General features: G+C 28.5%; 1 protein-coding gene across 2 annotated transcripts in view; it reads right to left on the reverse strand.

Moving 5' to 3' along the window:
- LOC145259887 (uncharacterized) overlaps window positions 1-18,144 on the reverse strand; it is a 575,878-nt gene that overhangs the window by 57,690 nt on the left and 500,044 nt on the right. For both annotated transcript variants that reach the window (XM_080117779.1, XM_080117787.1), the window contains 26 exons: window positions 17,704-17,877; window positions 17,080-17,154; window positions 16,480-16,662; window positions 15,660-15,833; window positions 14,958-15,131; window positions 14,495-14,569; window positions 13,771-13,956; window positions 13,022-13,195; window positions 12,290-12,463; window positions 11,598-11,771; window positions 11,149-11,223; window positions 10,248-10,433; window positions 9,631-9,804; window positions 8,635-8,808; window positions 7,701-7,874; window positions 7,266-7,334; window positions 6,195-6,341; window positions 5,525-5,698; window positions 4,985-5,059; window positions 3,842-4,027; window positions 3,399-3,572; window positions 2,758-2,931; window positions 1,878-2,051; window positions 1,263-1,343; window positions 569-754; window positions 6-179 (listed from right to left, as the gene is read on the reverse strand). In XM_080117779.1, the coding sequence (XP_079973905.1) occupies window positions 6-179; window positions 569-754; window positions 1,263-1,343; window positions 1,878-2,051; window positions 2,758-2,931; window positions 3,399-3,572; window positions 3,842-4,027; window positions 4,985-5,059; window positions 5,525-5,698; window positions 6,195-6,341; window positions 7,266-7,334; window positions 7,701-7,874; window positions 8,635-8,808; window positions 9,631-9,804; window positions 10,248-10,433; window positions 11,149-11,223; window positions 11,598-11,771; window positions 12,290-12,463; window positions 13,022-13,195; window positions 13,771-13,956; window positions 14,495-14,569; window positions 14,958-15,131; window positions 15,660-15,833; window positions 16,480-16,662; window positions 17,080-17,154; window positions 17,704-17,877 (3,960 nt within the window). The remainder of the gene's footprint in view (window positions 1-5; window positions 180-568; window positions 755-1,262; window positions 1,344-1,877; window positions 2,052-2,757; window positions 2,932-3,398; window positions 3,573-3,841; window positions 4,028-4,984; window positions 5,060-5,524; window positions 5,699-6,194; window positions 6,342-7,265; window positions 7,335-7,700; window positions 7,875-8,634; window positions 8,809-9,630; window positions 9,805-10,247; window positions 10,434-11,148; window positions 11,224-11,597; window positions 11,772-12,289; window positions 12,464-13,021; window positions 13,196-13,770; window positions 13,957-14,494; window positions 14,570-14,957; window positions 15,132-15,659; window positions 15,834-16,479; window positions 16,663-17,079; window positions 17,155-17,703; window positions 17,878-18,144) is intronic.

Genomic DNA, 18,144 nt, shown 5'->3' on the forward strand with positions numbered 1-18,144 from the left:
CTAACCTCCTTGTCCGCCTTCTAATTTGAAGAGGGCTTGTCTGGCTTCTTGGATGTCGGCATCGAGACCAGGGAAACCGGCAGATACACTTCCCTTAATGGTTGCATCAAGAGCTTTTTTGTCATTTGATTTGAACGCCGCCTTCAGTCGTTCACGCAAGCCATCAAGTGTGAAAGTACCTGATAGTCGAAAGTTAATTTGTACGCATAAGGTTTGGCTCAAATATCAAATAAAAAACATGCGTGCTTAAGTTAGAATGAGCATTATGTTTTTAATCCAAATTAGTATTTACGTGTAAAACTCCAGATTTCTCAATGAAAAGTTGTAATATGAAATCACTTAAGCATGACTTTAATATCAACTTTAGTATCAACTGAGTTATATCTTATTGTTTCGTTTAAATTTCCGTTTCATCGGTAGATGTTTTTATTAGAAAAACATTTCTAACTATTGAAAATGAATATGTATATAATCATTTGAACACTCGATATCAATTAATTTGACATCTTGTTAATTTTACATTTGCGTTTTATCCTTACATGTTTTCTTTAGTAAAAACATTTCTAACCTCCGAATCCGCCTCCCAACTTATTGAGAGCTATCCTGGCATCACGAAGATCAAACGCCAATTCTGGGTATTGGGCTTCTTCGGCAATCTCAATAAATTGTTCTAGTTTCGCTCGGTCTTTGTTCTTCACGGCTAAGTTGAGTTGTTGGCGCAAATCGTCAGGTGACATGTCTTCCAGTGATATATCTATATCAAATCATATTTATGGGTTAACAAATGAAACTTTTTAAAAGTTATTATATACTTTCATGCAATTCAGTGTTATGTGGTATTGTATTCGATTTTATTAAAGGGAATTTTGATTAACGAAGTTTTAATTAATTTTGAGTTTATTATTAATGATTTATTGTTCGATACAAATATAAATTTTAATTTAAAAATCAATGTAAACTGTTATTGTGATAATTTACTTCTCAAACATATGCTTATATTTCCAGATAAATTATAGTTTACAGAATATTTATTGTATCAGTATTATTATTTCGATTTATTAATGTAAGAAATTTTCTTGGAATTTTGAAAATAAGTTAATGAAGTTTGAATTATTATATATTATCCTTCAAAGTTCATTAGTCCCCATTAACCATCATAAAATTCGTTATTATTTTAGAGATAAATTAGGAAAATATATTATCTATTTTTATTACAAAAAATATTTAGTGTTTTAAAATAAATCAATAAAAAATATCCGAACCTGCATCTCCTCGTTTCTTACGGAACAAACTGAACTTGGGAGCTTTGAAGCTGAATCGGGGTAACGATAGCGACCAGGATGCTGATGATCGAAGCGATTAATATTTAAATTATTTGATGAAAAAAAATTAACGATTAAGATAAAAAAATATTTTTCGTGCAAAATATGCGCATGTTGTGAATAACTTTTAAAATGTCTGCGTTGTGGAATTACATAACTTAATAAACAAATATATCATAAAAATTAATTAAAAACGAAGAAGTAACCGGAAGTGAAGTGGAAACAATAATCGTAAAGATAACCCAATTCTTAGTTATGTGTAACAGTTTCCTAATATCTAAATGCATACATATTACATATTCATAAAATAATATGCGAAATATGATAAAGATATGTTCAGAATAAATATTTTCACTTAGATTTTCAGATAAATATTTCACAAAGATTTATAATGTAAACAGTTTTACGAAATGGATTAACTTCAAGTTTACAGATGTAAAGTTTTATAATTCAATACGATGTACCACTTTTAATACGCATAACTATTTACAAAATGAGATTGTACAATAAAATGAGGTAATGTTAATTTTTATCAATAGAAAATGTTGAACGAACCTCTGTTGCCTCCTCCCAGAGAGTCTAAATGAAGTCTGGCCTTTTGGATATCAGGCAAAAGTTCTGGATATCCAGAACTGACGCATTCGGATATTACTTTCTCGAGAAGTTCAGGATCATTTTTCTCCATGGCACCGTTCAATTTTAAGCGGAGTTTGTCTACACTCAATTTTCCTGACAAACAAAGGGTGTTTGTAGTAAGACTTTCTGAATAAACTTAACGCCACTATAGAGACAAATGTATCGAGAAAAGCTAACATAGAACAATATTTGTAATTAGATGAGTCAAAACCGTTTTTACTTAGAATCTAGTAGATGATAAAGGCAATATTCTTAATTAAGTTTCGAATTAATTTCATGAATAACTGTTCAAATTATTCCTTATGCCTATTATAGAAAATATATTAAAACAATCATAAATTAATGACACATTTCGATAAACCGATGTAATGGCATGATATATGACTGCATATTTAATTCCGAATATAATTATAATAATAAATTTATATTTACTAAAATGAACAGAGTTATATTACTGGATATTCTGTAAAATAAGTGTATCTAAACATATTAATTTGTATATATTTTTAATGAAAATAAGGAAGTAATGAAATATAAATCAATTGAAAAATGTTAACATTTTTTCACTTACATCTTGCCGATCATTGTTTCATGAACGTTTGCTAAACATATATTATTTAAATGTTATCCCGAAAAATATAAAGTATTGAAAGTATATATTTTTATTACTCAAGTCTGAAGAAATGATAAGCGGTTTATTAAAGATTGAATGAAAGAGAGATATATAGAGAATAAAGAAAAGGGAAATAGAAGAAAAAATAAAACGAGTGCAGTTTATAAAATATATCAATCTACTAACCTCCACGACCAAATCCCATACCATTGAGAGTGTCTCTAGCGTTGTTGAGATCGAGGGAAAGTTCCGGATAGCCGGCTTCCTCACATTCAATGATGACATTTTCTAAGTCAACTTTGTTCTTGTTTTTGATTGCTGCTCTCAGATCGGCCCGAAGTGCTTCTGGAGTCTTCAATTCTAATGAACGTAATAATTTTTACGATATTATACTTGTTTTCATAGAAAAATTAAATTTAATATTTAATATTTATAACTATACTATTTATGGTTATGCTGTGTACAGAGAACGTTTGGTAATTTCAATTATGATTTATACAATCATTTTTAGGAAATACTGATTATTAAAACTGAATAAAATTGTTAAAATTAGTTGAATATTTAAAACTGTTATATATAGAAATAAAAAGTTATTCATGATTAAAATATTCTAAATTATATTAGATCATAAAAAATGTAATATATGTAAAATATAAATTTTAATTATAAGATTACTTGAATTTTGTTTAAAATATAGTTTTAACAACAGTTGATGATTTTTGCAGTTTAACAATCTTACTACATAATATTTAAAATATTTTAATAAAACACATAGGAATTGAAATATAAATTTAAAATAGTAACTGTCCGAAAAGCTATATTCTAACCTCCTTTTCCGCCTTCTAATTTAAAGAGGGCTTGTCTGGCTTCTTGGATGTCGGCATCAAGACCAGGAAAGCCGGCAGATACACTTCCTTTAATCGTTGCATCCAGATCTTTTTTGTCATTTGATTTGAACGCAGCCTTCAGTCGCTCACGCAAGCCTTCTAGAGTAAAACCTCCTGAGAATAAAAGATGTTTGGCGTGTCATTGAGTCTTATATTTTATGCAATTATACCTTAGCTCTGATAGTTACTTTCTTATTCTTGAATTAAGTATATACTTTAGTTAAAATGCATTTGATACTTTGAATTTAAAATTTTTTGCTTAATAAGATTTTCAATGGAACATGAAAAACAGGTCACTTTTGAATGTATATAATAATCATCAGTTATTACATTTCAATTATTTAATTACTTTATAAAAAGAGTACTTTTAGAATATTTCTAACCTCCAAATCCGCCTCCTAATTTGTTGAGAGCTTCTCGGGCGTCACGAAGATCAAACGCTAATTCTGGAAATTGGAGTTCCTCGGCAATCTCAATCAGGTGTTCGAGTTTAGCTCGGTCTTTGTTTTTCACAGCTAATCTCAGTTGTTCACGAAGATTCTCTGGTGTCATCTCTCCCAGAGATATATCTATATACAAACATATTGAACAATTGCTTTATATCGAAATACTAAAATTTATTTTACATGCATTATAGATTCCGTACATACTTAATTTAATTAAAAAATAAACTTTATACGTAGGTAATATAAACGAATAATAATAATAATTATAATGATAATAATAAAGTAATAATAATAGTCACTATTATTATTATCACAATAATAATTATTAGTATAAGTATTACAATAATAATATAAAGCATTACAAAATCTTTATTTATCAGATAGATAGACACCATAGAATAGACTAAGCAAGTATTTATGATTTTACCTTTCAGTTATTACAATTAATGGTGTAGACTTTGTTCTTATAGAGATAGAAAAACTATTCGACAGTTTTACTCACGAGACTTCTTGTGTCACTCGAATTTGATAAAATTATGGAATTTTATACATATACATATCCTTCTTTATGAATTATGGAATATTATATGCATACATATCCTTCTTTTCACAACAACAAATAGCGTATTCTATTTTAATGTAATCTACTCTATTGAGGCATTATATCGATCCTTTCATACGATATGAGGAGTAAAGTTAACAGATAGGAGAGAAAGAGTCTCTATTACGAATACAGAAGCATTCTATGGCAACCCATTACTTCGATACTTCCAGTAAATATATACTCTTGTTAACTGCCTCATTTTGCCATTTCATTTCGACCCTCTAAACCCACGATACTTTACTATGCATTATGTGACTTTATTAAGTGGACTAATTCGGAAATTACTATGAAGTATTAAGTAACGTGCATAAAATAAATTTTAGAATACGCAATGAAAATATAATAATAGTTGTGAGAAAAACTGTCGAAATATCAACATCCATATTCAATTAATCAGTATTTAAATCTTAATACATTTTAATTAATACAAATGCGAATTTTCAAATATTACTGTATGTATTAATAAAATTTCGAACCTGCGTCTCCATGTTTCTTACGGAATGGACTCATACTTGGGAGTTTCATATGGAAGCCAGGAAATGAGAAAGACCCTGATAACCAAAAAGCACGTATGATTATGACAACATCAACGTAAAAGCTCGATAAATATCAGACGTTATTGGAAACTTATAAAATGTTTAATAATATCACCAGTTATATATATATATATATATATATATATATATATATATATACATATATATATATATTATATATTTACTCAATTATTTATTTCTCTCTATATATGTGTATGTGATAAATTTGTACTGAATTTAACTCAAATCATATGAAAAAAAAGTTATTCGCTTACCCTCAGCCAAAACGAATTGATTGCAATTTAAAAACAAATTTGTCCAAGGACTTGAAAGACAGTCAATAAAAGAAGAAAAGTTTGGTGAATTTAACATGAAGAAATCATTTGTTTTGAATATATCCAAACATATTTTAAAATATGATATATGTTACTTTAAAAGTACTTTGCTCAATTAGGATTAATGTTATCGACAGGGACAAACCTTTGCCACTGCCCCCTAAAGATTCCAGATGAAGTTTGGCAGCTTCAATATCAGGTATAAGTTCTGGGTATCCAGAACTGACACATTCGCCGATTACTTTCTCCAGAAGATCTGGATCGTTTTTCTTCATGGCAGCATCTAGTCTCAGACGGAGTTTGTCAAGACTCAATTTTCCTGATAAATAAAGACAAGGGCCAATAATAAGAAGAATGATCTAGTTCCACACGAAACGGTTATCAGCAAAACGACAAATAGAATAGTGTCATAAATTAAAGAGAAAAGTATTACTATTTGAAAAGTTATAAAAGTTGAGTTGTACTCGATTATATTTTTAAAACACATAAGACGATAATATATATCTACATGAAGATTATAATATCCAAAATGATTACATTTCGATTTTAAATCTGTTAGATGTGAACATTAAAAACTTAATGAAGATAAATCACAGATCATTCTTGTTTTACACTTTTGATATAATCTAGATTGTCATGCACTTAAATAATAATATTAAATAAGATAATTTATATTGAATGATTTCGAGTTATTTGATTGAGACAAAATCAAATAAATAGGTCTTATACTGAATTAAAAATTATATTCTATATAAAATGTTTGGAAATGTATGAATGTTTGTTGTCGGTTAAATTAAAAGAAAAATATGTCGCACCTCCTTTTCCCAGATCCAACTGTAATGTGTCACAGGATTTATGGATATCAGGTTCAATAACAGGGACGCCGAGGGATATGCTTTGTTTCACAAGAGCATCCAGGGCCTTTGTATCTTTGGACTTTCCTGACAATCGTAACTTATCTCCTGATAATCAAAAGCCAATTGCAATGCATAGGTTAAAACAAAGTATATGACAGTATGTACATTATAATTTAGAATTTACATGCTCAAGGACAATAAGATGGGCTTGTAATTTAAACAAAACTATCTTCGCTGCCTTATTTATATTATTACAGAGATATTTTTTCTGAAACAGATAATTTATTATAATCAACATTGCAATAATGTTTGAAATGTTTGACTAGATGATTTTTATAATTGTTTGTCTATTAACGAAAAAGTTAATAATCTTTATCAAATATAAGAAATATTTTTCTCCACAGAAAATAGATAAATAAAACAAGTATATCATGGAAACTCATTTAAATGAAAATTGAGTCTTATATTCGTATTGTATTACGAATAGAATAACCATTTAAAATGATACAATAATGTAATGATTTAGTAAATGTATTTTCGTTTAAATTTGTTTACATATTTGAAACTTGGTTAAATAAGAAATGTACTTGGTAAAATATGTACTTTTTATAATATATAATTTTTAAAATATGTAAATTCTAAAATATACACTTTCTAAAATATGCAGTTTCAGAAATAGCTACTACTTACAAAAAGAAAACAAAACAATGGTGCATGCGATATACTGAATACCCATTTTGAAACGACTGAAGAGAATACTTGAAATTTATATAATCTTTATAATAAAAGGGATGATACACCATACATAAATAACTATCCAATAATTAACAGGAAAGCAGAAATATTACAATTATTAATTATTGGCCATAGTAAATCTGCATTTTGCGTAACCATGCGTAAATCTTATTAGATTTTCATTAAATGAAATGTTTATAAATGGATAATTATTTGGATACAAAATAGGTAAACGTGTAATACACACAAATTTAATAGCTAATACGTTAGTGGTACTTTTAAAATGATGCAAACCTTCATCTCCTGGTTTTTTACGGAAGAGACGCATGCTAGGGAATTTCACATGGAAGCCGGGCTTGGATCCTGGGAATCGAAATTTGATATTTCAAAGAAATGCTAAAGGAAAATGATTGTTCTAAAGAAATATATTTTTCTAAAGATTGTATTAATTTTATATTATACTAAATAAGGAAATGTGCTATATACGAAAGGAAATTTACTGTAAATAATATTTCTTTAAAAATTAGAAAAATCATTAAAATAAATGTTTTCTAAATTGAAGATAACATAATCATATATGACATCATTAATTACTAATTACTCTTTTACAAGAAAGTATCAACAATTTACAAATTATGTCTACTGTGAATGTCTTACTTCTCTGTTCTAATCAAAATTAATTTTATAATACATATAGTACTAGAATCAATCTCAGGAAGAAAAACAAACCTTTTACGCTTCCCGTCAGTGAATCCAAATGAAGTCTAGCCTCTTGGATATCCGGCCAAAGTTCCGGATATCCGGAACTGACACATTCGGTAATCACTTTATCCAGAAGATCTGGGTCGTTTTTCTTCAGAGCCCCATCTAGTTTCAGGCGAAGTTTGTCAACGTTCAATTTGCCTGACAAACACAAGCATACCAAGGACAATGATATCAGACCGATTCGTATATGAAGATTTAGAGTTAGAAAAGTTGAAGGAGAACCGAGATATTTTAAAGGATTGAATTTGAATATGTTTTTGAAGTTTCTTTTAAATACACTTCAGTTGTTTGAACGTTACATGTCATGGTTAATATTAAAATACTATTTATTGTTATCCATTTATAACTAATATTGATATATTTTATTTAAATTTTGATTAAATAATCAATATAATGAATGCATTATATTTAACAAGTAAGTTGCTTCTAATAAATGCTGTTATCAGATATATGTTTTATGCTAATAATTAATTCAAATATGCTAATTTTATACGAAACTTATGAGTAAAGTAAAATAACATTCAATCTATAAACTGAACAGATTTGCTTCATTCATTTAGCATGTACATGTGGGTTTTGTTTTACATTTAACAATTAAAAGAATCTTTTAAAAATTGAATGTTTTAATCGAAATATCACAAGTAACGAAGATCGCTCCAAATTAAAACTACTTGAGAATTTAAACTGAAGGAAAATCTAAATAATATCAGCAACATATTTAAGAGACAGAATGATAGAAATATTAACATGAAAAATATCATCGATTATGTATAAGCAATTCGGACCCGTATTATAATTGATTGAAAACATTAATACGGTAATGGCAGATATAAGTTCTGTAAATTTAGAAACAAAAGAATATAACACTAACTTGATAATTAACGTGTTAATTACTAACCTCCACGGCCAAAGCCCATACCGTTCAGTGTGTCTCTGGCCAAACGAAGATCAAGACAGAGTTCCGGATAACCGGCTTCCTCACATTCAATAATGGCCTTCTCCAGTTCAACCTTGTTCTTGCTTTTGATTGCTGCTCTTAGTTGACCACACAAAGCTTCGGGTGATTTGAGCCCTAATTAATGTAATTTTTGTACGAAATACTGATTATTGAAAAGAAGATATATATTTAAAATTGTTTAATTATAATGCGATTATCTTAATTCTTAAAAATTTGTAATACACTTTAACTTTGATAAATTTAATTATATATAATTATATTGAATAAAAAATAAATAAAATACTTTTAACGGCAAATCGCATTTAAGACTCCGTAATCACAACTAATAGGAAATAAACCCATTAGGTCCCACTGTCTTATAAATAGGACACCAAATGATTTATTTTAAAAAACCTAATACCACTATTTATGGCATATTTATTCTGGCGAAATGGTAGAATTAATCTATATTAATTAACTTCTCTCTGAGAGTTGTTGGAGCACTCTCAAGAATCCTAAAATTTGCTAACATTCTATTTGTTTGATCATTTACAAACTTATATAAATTAATTTTGCAATAGAAAGCAGCTAACTTGTTCCCAAAAGTCCAATGTAACTCATTGTGTTAAGTGCTTTTATCCATACCACGTAAACTTATCTTAAATGTATAACCTCTTGATTTCTAAAGTATATTACATGTACTCGGTGTCCTATTTATAGGAGAGTCGATATTTCGCTTTCTTATAAAATAAATAACGTTTTCATTTCAATTTGAGTATTTTAAACTCATTTTAAGATATTACACAAGGTTACAGCTCAATAAAAAAGACTGTATACACTAGGACCTAATAGGTTAAATATATCCTTTTAAAATGGTAAATTCATAGGAAATATAAAGCTTAAAATAACCTCCTTATAGATTTACTTTCGATAAACTGAGTTTGTAAAATATCTAACCTCCTTTTCCGCCATTTAATTTAAATAAGGCTTCTCTAGCTTCGTGAATGTTTGGTTCGAGTCCAGGAAGACCAGACCAGATGCTTTCTTTTATGGCAACATCTAAAAGTTTCTTGTCCTTGGATTTAATGGCTGCTTTCAGTTTCTGACGGAAGTCATCGACAGATAGATTACCTGATAATGAAAAATCGTTTTTCTTGTAAAACCTTACATCAAATATATAAAGTACGAATATTAAATTCTAAATCAAATATATCGTTATAACAACTTATTATTTATATTGATATATTTTAAATTTTAGTTATGTAATTGATAAATGATATACAACAGTAAGTATTTTCATGATAAATGCTGTTATCGGACTATGTTTTTACATAAATTATTTAAATATGCTAATTTCGTTAGGAAATGATGAGCACACATTGTATTTGCCGATGACGGATTATGAGTTAGCTTCTTTTAAATATATAAATATATAAGTGATTGGAATATTTTTATTAATAATTAGAAATATAAAATATGTCGCGATATATAATTTATTTATAAAACAAAATATCCAGATAATCTTGAAATCTAACATTAGAAATAAAAAGAAATATTCGTCATGATCTGCTAACCTCCAAATCCGCCTCCCAATTTGTTTAGAGCCACACGAGCCTCACGTAAGTCAAACGATAGTTCTGGATATTCAGCCTCTTCAGCCTCTAAGATAAGGTTCTCGAGTGCTGCTCGATCGTTATCCTTGACGGCCAGTTGAAGTTTTTCACGCAGCATGTCCATTGAAATATCATCCAGAGAGATTTCTAAGTAAAATGATAATCAGAGTTTTCTGAACCACAAGATTATGTATAAGATAGCTGGTAAAGAATTCGATTAGTAAACACTGCTGTATAAAATGTAGCCATACTTTAAATTGCGTTGATCTTTTATAGGTTCAACAAAACATTTTTCAATAATCTCATGAAATGATTTATGAATCTACTTTATCTGGTTTTATAATAAATACGAAATAGAATATATTATACACATACACACACTTACACACACATACTTACACACACACACAAATATATATATATCTATATACATATATATATATATACATATTTATATATTTTATAATATAAGTTTACGAATAATTCTAAGGTAGATATTTACTTATTGCCCACCACAGCAAGATATGATACAAAGTCCGAAAGTGGCGTGTTCAAGCCAGCACCCCTTAAGGAGGGACACTCTGGCCTTACGATAATTGCCTGAGCATCCCCGTCGACATTCTCTGGTAAAGAAATCGACGAGTTACAATAATCTTTAATCAACATATTTTTGTTATTTATTTCATACGATAACATACACACGCATACATACATACATACACACATACACACATACACACACACACACACATATATATATATATATATATATATATATGTATGTATGTATGCTGTGTTCATAACTATTCGATTTATATTCATGAATATAATTAATTAGTTTATTCAAAAATAAAATTCGAACCTTCGTCGTCATGTTTCTTGTGGAACAAACTGAACTTCGGAGATTTAAAATGGAGTCGGGGTAATGACCATGTTCCTGATAATCAAAATAATGTCATGCTTAATACAATACAGATAAAACTATCGTATATGTATATAAAATATAATTTTTATGATCATTATTAATTCATTTGTATTTGCCGATGACGGATTATGAGTTAGCTTCTTTTAAATATATAAATATATAAGTGGTTGGGAAGATGATGGAAATAGAATTATTCGTTTTTAAATTAAATATTGACCTAAAACATATTTTTAAGTATAGTTAAATAGCATTATTTTTAGAAGAAATGGATCAGGTTCATTTAAACTAACGTATTTATGTGGTGTGAAGCGATATATATATTTCACAGAATCATATTTGTAAGAATATTATAATGCAGTTGACGAAGGAAACGAGAGAGAACGCACCTTTTATACTTTCTTGTAGAGAATCAAGACGTAGTCTGGCCTCTTGAATATTGGGCAAAAGTTCTGGATATCCTGAACAGACACATTCAGTGATCACATTATCCAGAAGTTCTGGATCATCTTTTTTCATTGCCCCGTCTAGTTTCAAGCGGAGTTCGTCTACACTCAATTTTCCTGACAAATTAAAATTACCAATGATAATAATATCAACACTATTTCACGTAGCGGAAAAGATAATAGGAATGCATAAGGAGATATCAATAACAATTCTGTGTGTGATAACGGGTAATAGAAAAGTAAGAATGGCAAAGTGTGGAGAGATGGTTATAATGCGATTATTCAAGAATTATTGAAGATGACTGCTTTGGATTGCATAGAAAATTCGATCAGATTATTAATCGAAACGATTGCATATGTTTTTGCTCGTTATAACATTCAGAAAAAAATTGATTGGGTTGTTTTTTATTAAAAATACTTAATTTCTATTTACAAGCTTACTATATAATTACAAACAGAATTTCAAAATATATTTGACAAATATTTAACATACAGATAAATTATTTTCAGAAATAGCAGATTAAAATTTAGTCGAATATTGAAGAGATATAGAGTGTCAGCATAAAAAAGTAAAACTTTAGAGAAAAGGATGGTTACATTAAGAAATCGTGAACTACTATTTAAATTTTACTAACCTCCACGACCAAAACCCATGCCGTCCAATGCATCTCTGGCCATACGGAGATCAAAAGATAGTTCCGGGAAACCGGCTCCTTCGCAGTCAATGATGGCCTTCTCTAGTTCAGCCCTATTCTTGTTTTTAATCGCTGCTTTTAATTGGGCTCGGAGAGCGTCTGGTGTCTTCAGGTCTGATTAACGTAATTATGGATGTATAACAACGTGTTAGATAAAGAGAATTGAACGTTTTGATCTTTATTAATCATTCTTAGTTTTTCAGTTTAGCTTTTAATTAATAGATAATATTTATATAATTTATTAAATATTGTTGATACAAAAATAACAATTGTACTTATGTGAATATTATTTCAACCTGTTACCCGGAATGAAGTCGTTATATTTACAACAGTTTTTGTAGCAATATTGTCATGACTACTTCACTATGGATTAAATAAGCCTTTATGTTCTAGTTTTGTTAATTACTAGACTGTTACCAGCCGAATAGGAAGGCTTCTGGCTTCTGCCAGCGAATCGTTGTAAATATAACAAATCTGATTTGTATAATAGTTGAAATGTTATATAAATTATAGCAGCATTTCAATAATATCAAAGACTACATGAATATTATATAATATAAAACATATTCATAAAATATTTTTAATATTTTAATTTATTATCTGCAAATAAATATATTTTGGAAATAAAAATTATAAGAATTACTGTTAAATGTATATAAAATCGTCTCTAACCTCCTTTGCCACCTTCCAGTTTAAACAAAGCACCTCTGGCTGCTTGGATGTCAGCATCAAGGCCAGGAAGGCCGAGCGATATACTTTGTTTAATAAGAGCATCCAGAGCTTTCCTGTCGTTTGATTCAGCCGCTGTTTTCAGCTGCAATCGGACGTCTTCAGGAGATATCGATCCTATGAATCGAAAGTCATTTTCAATGCAATATTTCAGTTTAAGTATTTAATTAAAAAAATGAGTGTATCTAAACCAAAATTATATGTCAACTATAAACGGAATGAATTCTTTACTTGCTATAATTTAATAATTTTGTAAATGTACTGTTAAATTATAATTTTTTTTAAATAGAATGGAAACAATATTTAATAATATAGAGGGGTCATAGAAGGCTATTACAATGCAAGAATCGATATCTGTCGGTATTGTGAAGGAAAACACAAACGATGCAATTATGAAAAATGTTAATCTTATTTGATTAAGTCCCAACTTCTACTGGGTGATATAATTTGTGTAACCGCGTTTCATAATATATCTCGAGGTAAGATATCTTTATTAAATGATGAGTGTTTTAAATCTCTTGCAGTTCTTCGTCTATGACCCCGTTACATGCATATTACACACAATTAAAACCGTTGCATCTTATTATAATTAATTGAATTGTATTGTAATATAGAATTTACACGATATATATACTTTTATTTAATATCCTTGATTTACACATAAAATAAATGATTTTAAGGGAATATCGAACCTCCAAATCCGCCTCCTAGCTTGTTGAGTGCAATTCTTGCGTCACAAATATCAAACGCCAGTTCTGGGTATTGGGCTTCCTCAGCAATATCAATAAGTTCTTCTAATTTTTGTTTGTCGTTGTTCTTTATAGCCAATCGTAGTTGATCACGTAGAGCGTCTGGTGACAAGTCGTCCAGAGAGATATCTATTTCAAATTATATAAAGTATTTCAGATACACGTTTGCCTAAATATACATAACGTCATATACATTCCTAATTTGACCAAATTTTGTCTTGTTTATACTCTCAATCTTAAAGTAGTTTTCTTCGAAAATTCAAATGAGCCAATAAAAAATGGCATTAAAATAATATTTAAAAAGAAGGAGATCGTTAAATATATTAATGAGACATATGTTTTTCAATTAGATATATCCATCAATTATATTCTTGAAAAGTTTAATACGATATTATTAATAGCCTAAGCGTAGATTAATATTGCTTTATTACATGTTTTTTTTAAATGCGTGAAGCTAATTTTAAATGAGTGTTTATTTATTTATATAATTATTCGAGTATCAATATCTTGAATGAATTATCTAAACGAATGAGCGTTATATTTACTTAAAAACGTTAATGACATTTTATTATTTTGATATAATTTTATTCGAAAACGCTTAAATTACATATAATAAAATACAATTATCACTTTTTTGTAAATATTGTCAAAGCAAAATTAGTCGAACCTGCATCTCCATGCTTCTTACGGAACATACTGAACTTAGGAAGTTTCATGTGGAACCTTGGTAACGACAGAGACCCTAATAAACAAAAGTAAAAGCCTTTTAAGAACACTAGAAATTACATAAACTACTACAAACGTTACAGTGTTCGAATATTATACTAGTATTTTTACACCTTTTTAAATCTTGTGTTTAATTTAAGAAATACCGGCGTTATATTTCACGTAAATCATTAACTATCAATTTCTGATATTAAAGCTATTTTACTTTGAAGAACCATTTTAAAACATTTAACCAACATATCTATTTAATAAATAGATAATTCTTATGAATGCTTGTATATGTTAAAGAAATACTACTTTATCGAAAAATGTTAAAACTTTATATATAATCAATCATATAACATTACATTTAAAGCTTTATCATTAATATATGGCAGCAGTTAATAAGCCTAATAACCACGAACCTCTAGCATTTCCTTCCAGAGATTCCAGTTGAAGTTTGGCCTCTTCAATACCAGGCAAAAGTTCTGGATATCCAGAACTAACACATTCGGCAATTACTTTCTCTAAAACATCTGGATCTTCTTTCTTCATGGCTGCATCTAGTTTGAGCTGGAGTTTGTCAACGCTCAATTTTCCTGACAAACAAAACGGACCAGTGATAACATTATTTAGATAGCTACCTATGACGGATAGAAATATAAATCGTAATTCATTTTAATTCATCGAAAATTATGAAATGCCACCCAAGACAGTGGCAGAGGAGATTCTAAATTATTTAGTATATTTTACAAAAATTGAATACAATATTATAAATAATAAATTAAACTTTCATTAATATATTCAAAATTATGAACGTAACCAAGGTGAATAAAATTTCTTTATTTATGTAATTTATTTATGTGTAATTATAATTGTCATATATTTTTAATGTTAAATTTAAGAATAATTTTATTTCAGTAGAACCTAAGTATAACTGCGGTATTATTTCTGTATTTAGCTGGAAATGGAATAAGGTTACAAAACAGAAAACAGAAGAGGAAACTTGTATATAGAATTAATAAATAAGAAACCTGGAATCGATGCGAATAAAAAATATTGGAAAACGAATTACTTATATTTTTACTGAGTAATATGTTTAGTAGGAAAAGTATATAAAACTGTACCTCCTTTTCCTCCTTCCAGTTTAAATAAGACATCTCTAGCTTCTTGGATGTCGACATCAAGGCCTGGAAGGCCAAGTGATATGCTTTCGTTTATAAGAGCATTCAGAGCGTCTTTGTCTTTAGATTTGGCTGCTTTCTTCAGTTGCAATCGCATGTCCTCAGGAGATATAGATCCTGATAATCGAAAATCAATTTAATTCTAAATATACTTATGAATAGAATTTCCAAAAAAACTACAATCATGATTAATCAAGGAAGTAAAGGAAAAAATTAGTATATATGTTTAATTAGGTAAAGGTACAGAATAGTTTACATTTGATATCTCTTAAACCAAATGAAAAAATATGATTTATAGAAAAATATATATTCACAAAATTTTAGGACTAGGAAACGATTTGCCATTTTTTTAAGTAAAAGTACAGAATAGCTTACACTCAAGAATTTGTAAACCAAACAAAATCCTGGAACCTTCATAGTTTTAGCTCGTGTAAATAATGTATAAGAATGTTAAGCAGTATAAAATTATTGCATATCGTTTCTTCACTTTAAAACTATATGGATTAAGAAAGGAAATTTTCTAATCCGTTTTATTGAAATTATGTGTTCACGAGTTTTACCAGTGCTTTGATTTTTACCGTTTAATTGATTCGTTTCAAACATTGCTAAAGTTTACTGTTAAATTTTATTATTTATTAACAATTAAAATATATGTCACCATATGTTATTGAATTATATAATCAAATTAAAAATTTATCTGACGTGCCGATTAATTACATTGATTAAGATAAAAAAGTTAGTGATTTCAATTTGAATATCTAACCTCCGAATCCGCCTCCTAATTTGTTGAGCGCAATCCTGGCATCCCGAAGATCAATAGCAACTTCTGGATATTGAGCTTTTCCGGCAATCTCAATAAGTTCTTCTAATTTTGGTTGGTCACTGTTCTTTATGGCTAATCGTAATTGTTTACGCAGAGCGTCCGGTGACATGTCCACGGAAATATCTACGTAAAATGACACAAATTATCTTACTAAACGGAAACGACATTTTATTACTTAATGTAAAGTTACATGACACTTCTTATTTATGAAAACTTAATTTGAAAAATTAGATAGAAGCATTAAAATAGTGTGAATAATAAAATGATAAAATAGTCTTTTAAGCAATATGAAATTAATGTATATATTATTAGTTCAATACATTTATTATCGTTTGCTCTTATAGCAATATTCTATTCATTAATAATCATGTTACTAGAATTATAATATAAAACGTTTGGTTCATTCTAAAATATTCAGAAAAAAACGTAAATATGTTGTTGTTTTCAAGATTAAAGTTAAAACCAAAATTAACCAATAATGAATGTTTATAATGAAAACAATACATTCAGATAAGGTGTGTGAAAATGAAAGGTTCGAACCTGCATCGGCATGTTTCTTTTTGAAAAGACGGAAGCTAGGACGTTTCACATGTAATCTTGGCAACGAGAATGATCCTGATAATTAAAATTAATTATAATCATGAGAATTTCAACCATGAAAAAACATGATTCAAACAAACAAATATTTATTCTGAAGCTGATCTAAAAGTGTTCCTTTTTTATTATTTATTTTTGAGCTAAAGACATAGCTTATCAAATTTATCTACATGCATATTGAGAATTATAATTGATTCTTAGATAAAATGCTAATTTCATAAGCTTAATAAATTTACGCAAATAAATAGTTTTAATGAGAATTTATTCATGGGTTTATAATTATTAATGTAGAACATTATATAATAGTTATTCATTTAAATGTACGCGATGAATTATATTTTTCATTAACATTATAAACATGCTGTCGATAAATTTAAGGTAAATGTGATTTTATTTCAGAATAAAGTCAGATAATGTCAACATATATTCTTTAAAATGCATTAAGATGAGATCAAATTCGTCAAACCATGCAAAGAGAGAGAGAGAGAGAGGGGGGTAATGTCAAGCTGATCTGTTATATAGAGAATTTTAAAAAAGCCGAATGAATGGTAGGGCGTTAGGACAAACCTTTTCCACTTTCTTCCAAGGATCCCAGATGAAGTCTGGCTTCTTGGATATCGGGCAAAAGTTCGGCGTGTCCAGAACTTACACATTCGGCTATTACTTTTCCTAGAATTTCTGGATCGTTTTTCTTCATGGCATTCTCTAGCTTCACGCGGAGTTTGTCTACGCTCAATTTTCCTGATAAGCAAAATGTACCATTGAAGAAAATAGTCAATCCTCTCCCCTCCAGTAAAAAATTGTTAATAAAAATATATACCAAAAATGTCAGTGCAGGGGATTGATGAAAAAAGGGTGCAAGAAAGATGAACTAAGAATCAGATTCCCAAATTACAACATATAGACCATGCATTTTTAAAAAATTTCAGTGGAAAAAGTAATAATAATAATAATAATAATAATAATAATAATAAATAAATAAATAATGAAAATAAAAAGTTAAATATT

Source organism: Euprymna scolopes, chromosome 3 (genome assembly GCF_053919585.1).
Source record: "Euprymna scolopes isolate OS-2025 chromosome 3, ASM5391958v1, whole genome shotgun sequence".
In the NCBI taxonomy this organism is placed as follows: domain Eukaryota; kingdom Metazoa; phylum Mollusca; class Cephalopoda; order Sepiida; family Sepiolidae; genus Euprymna; species Euprymna scolopes.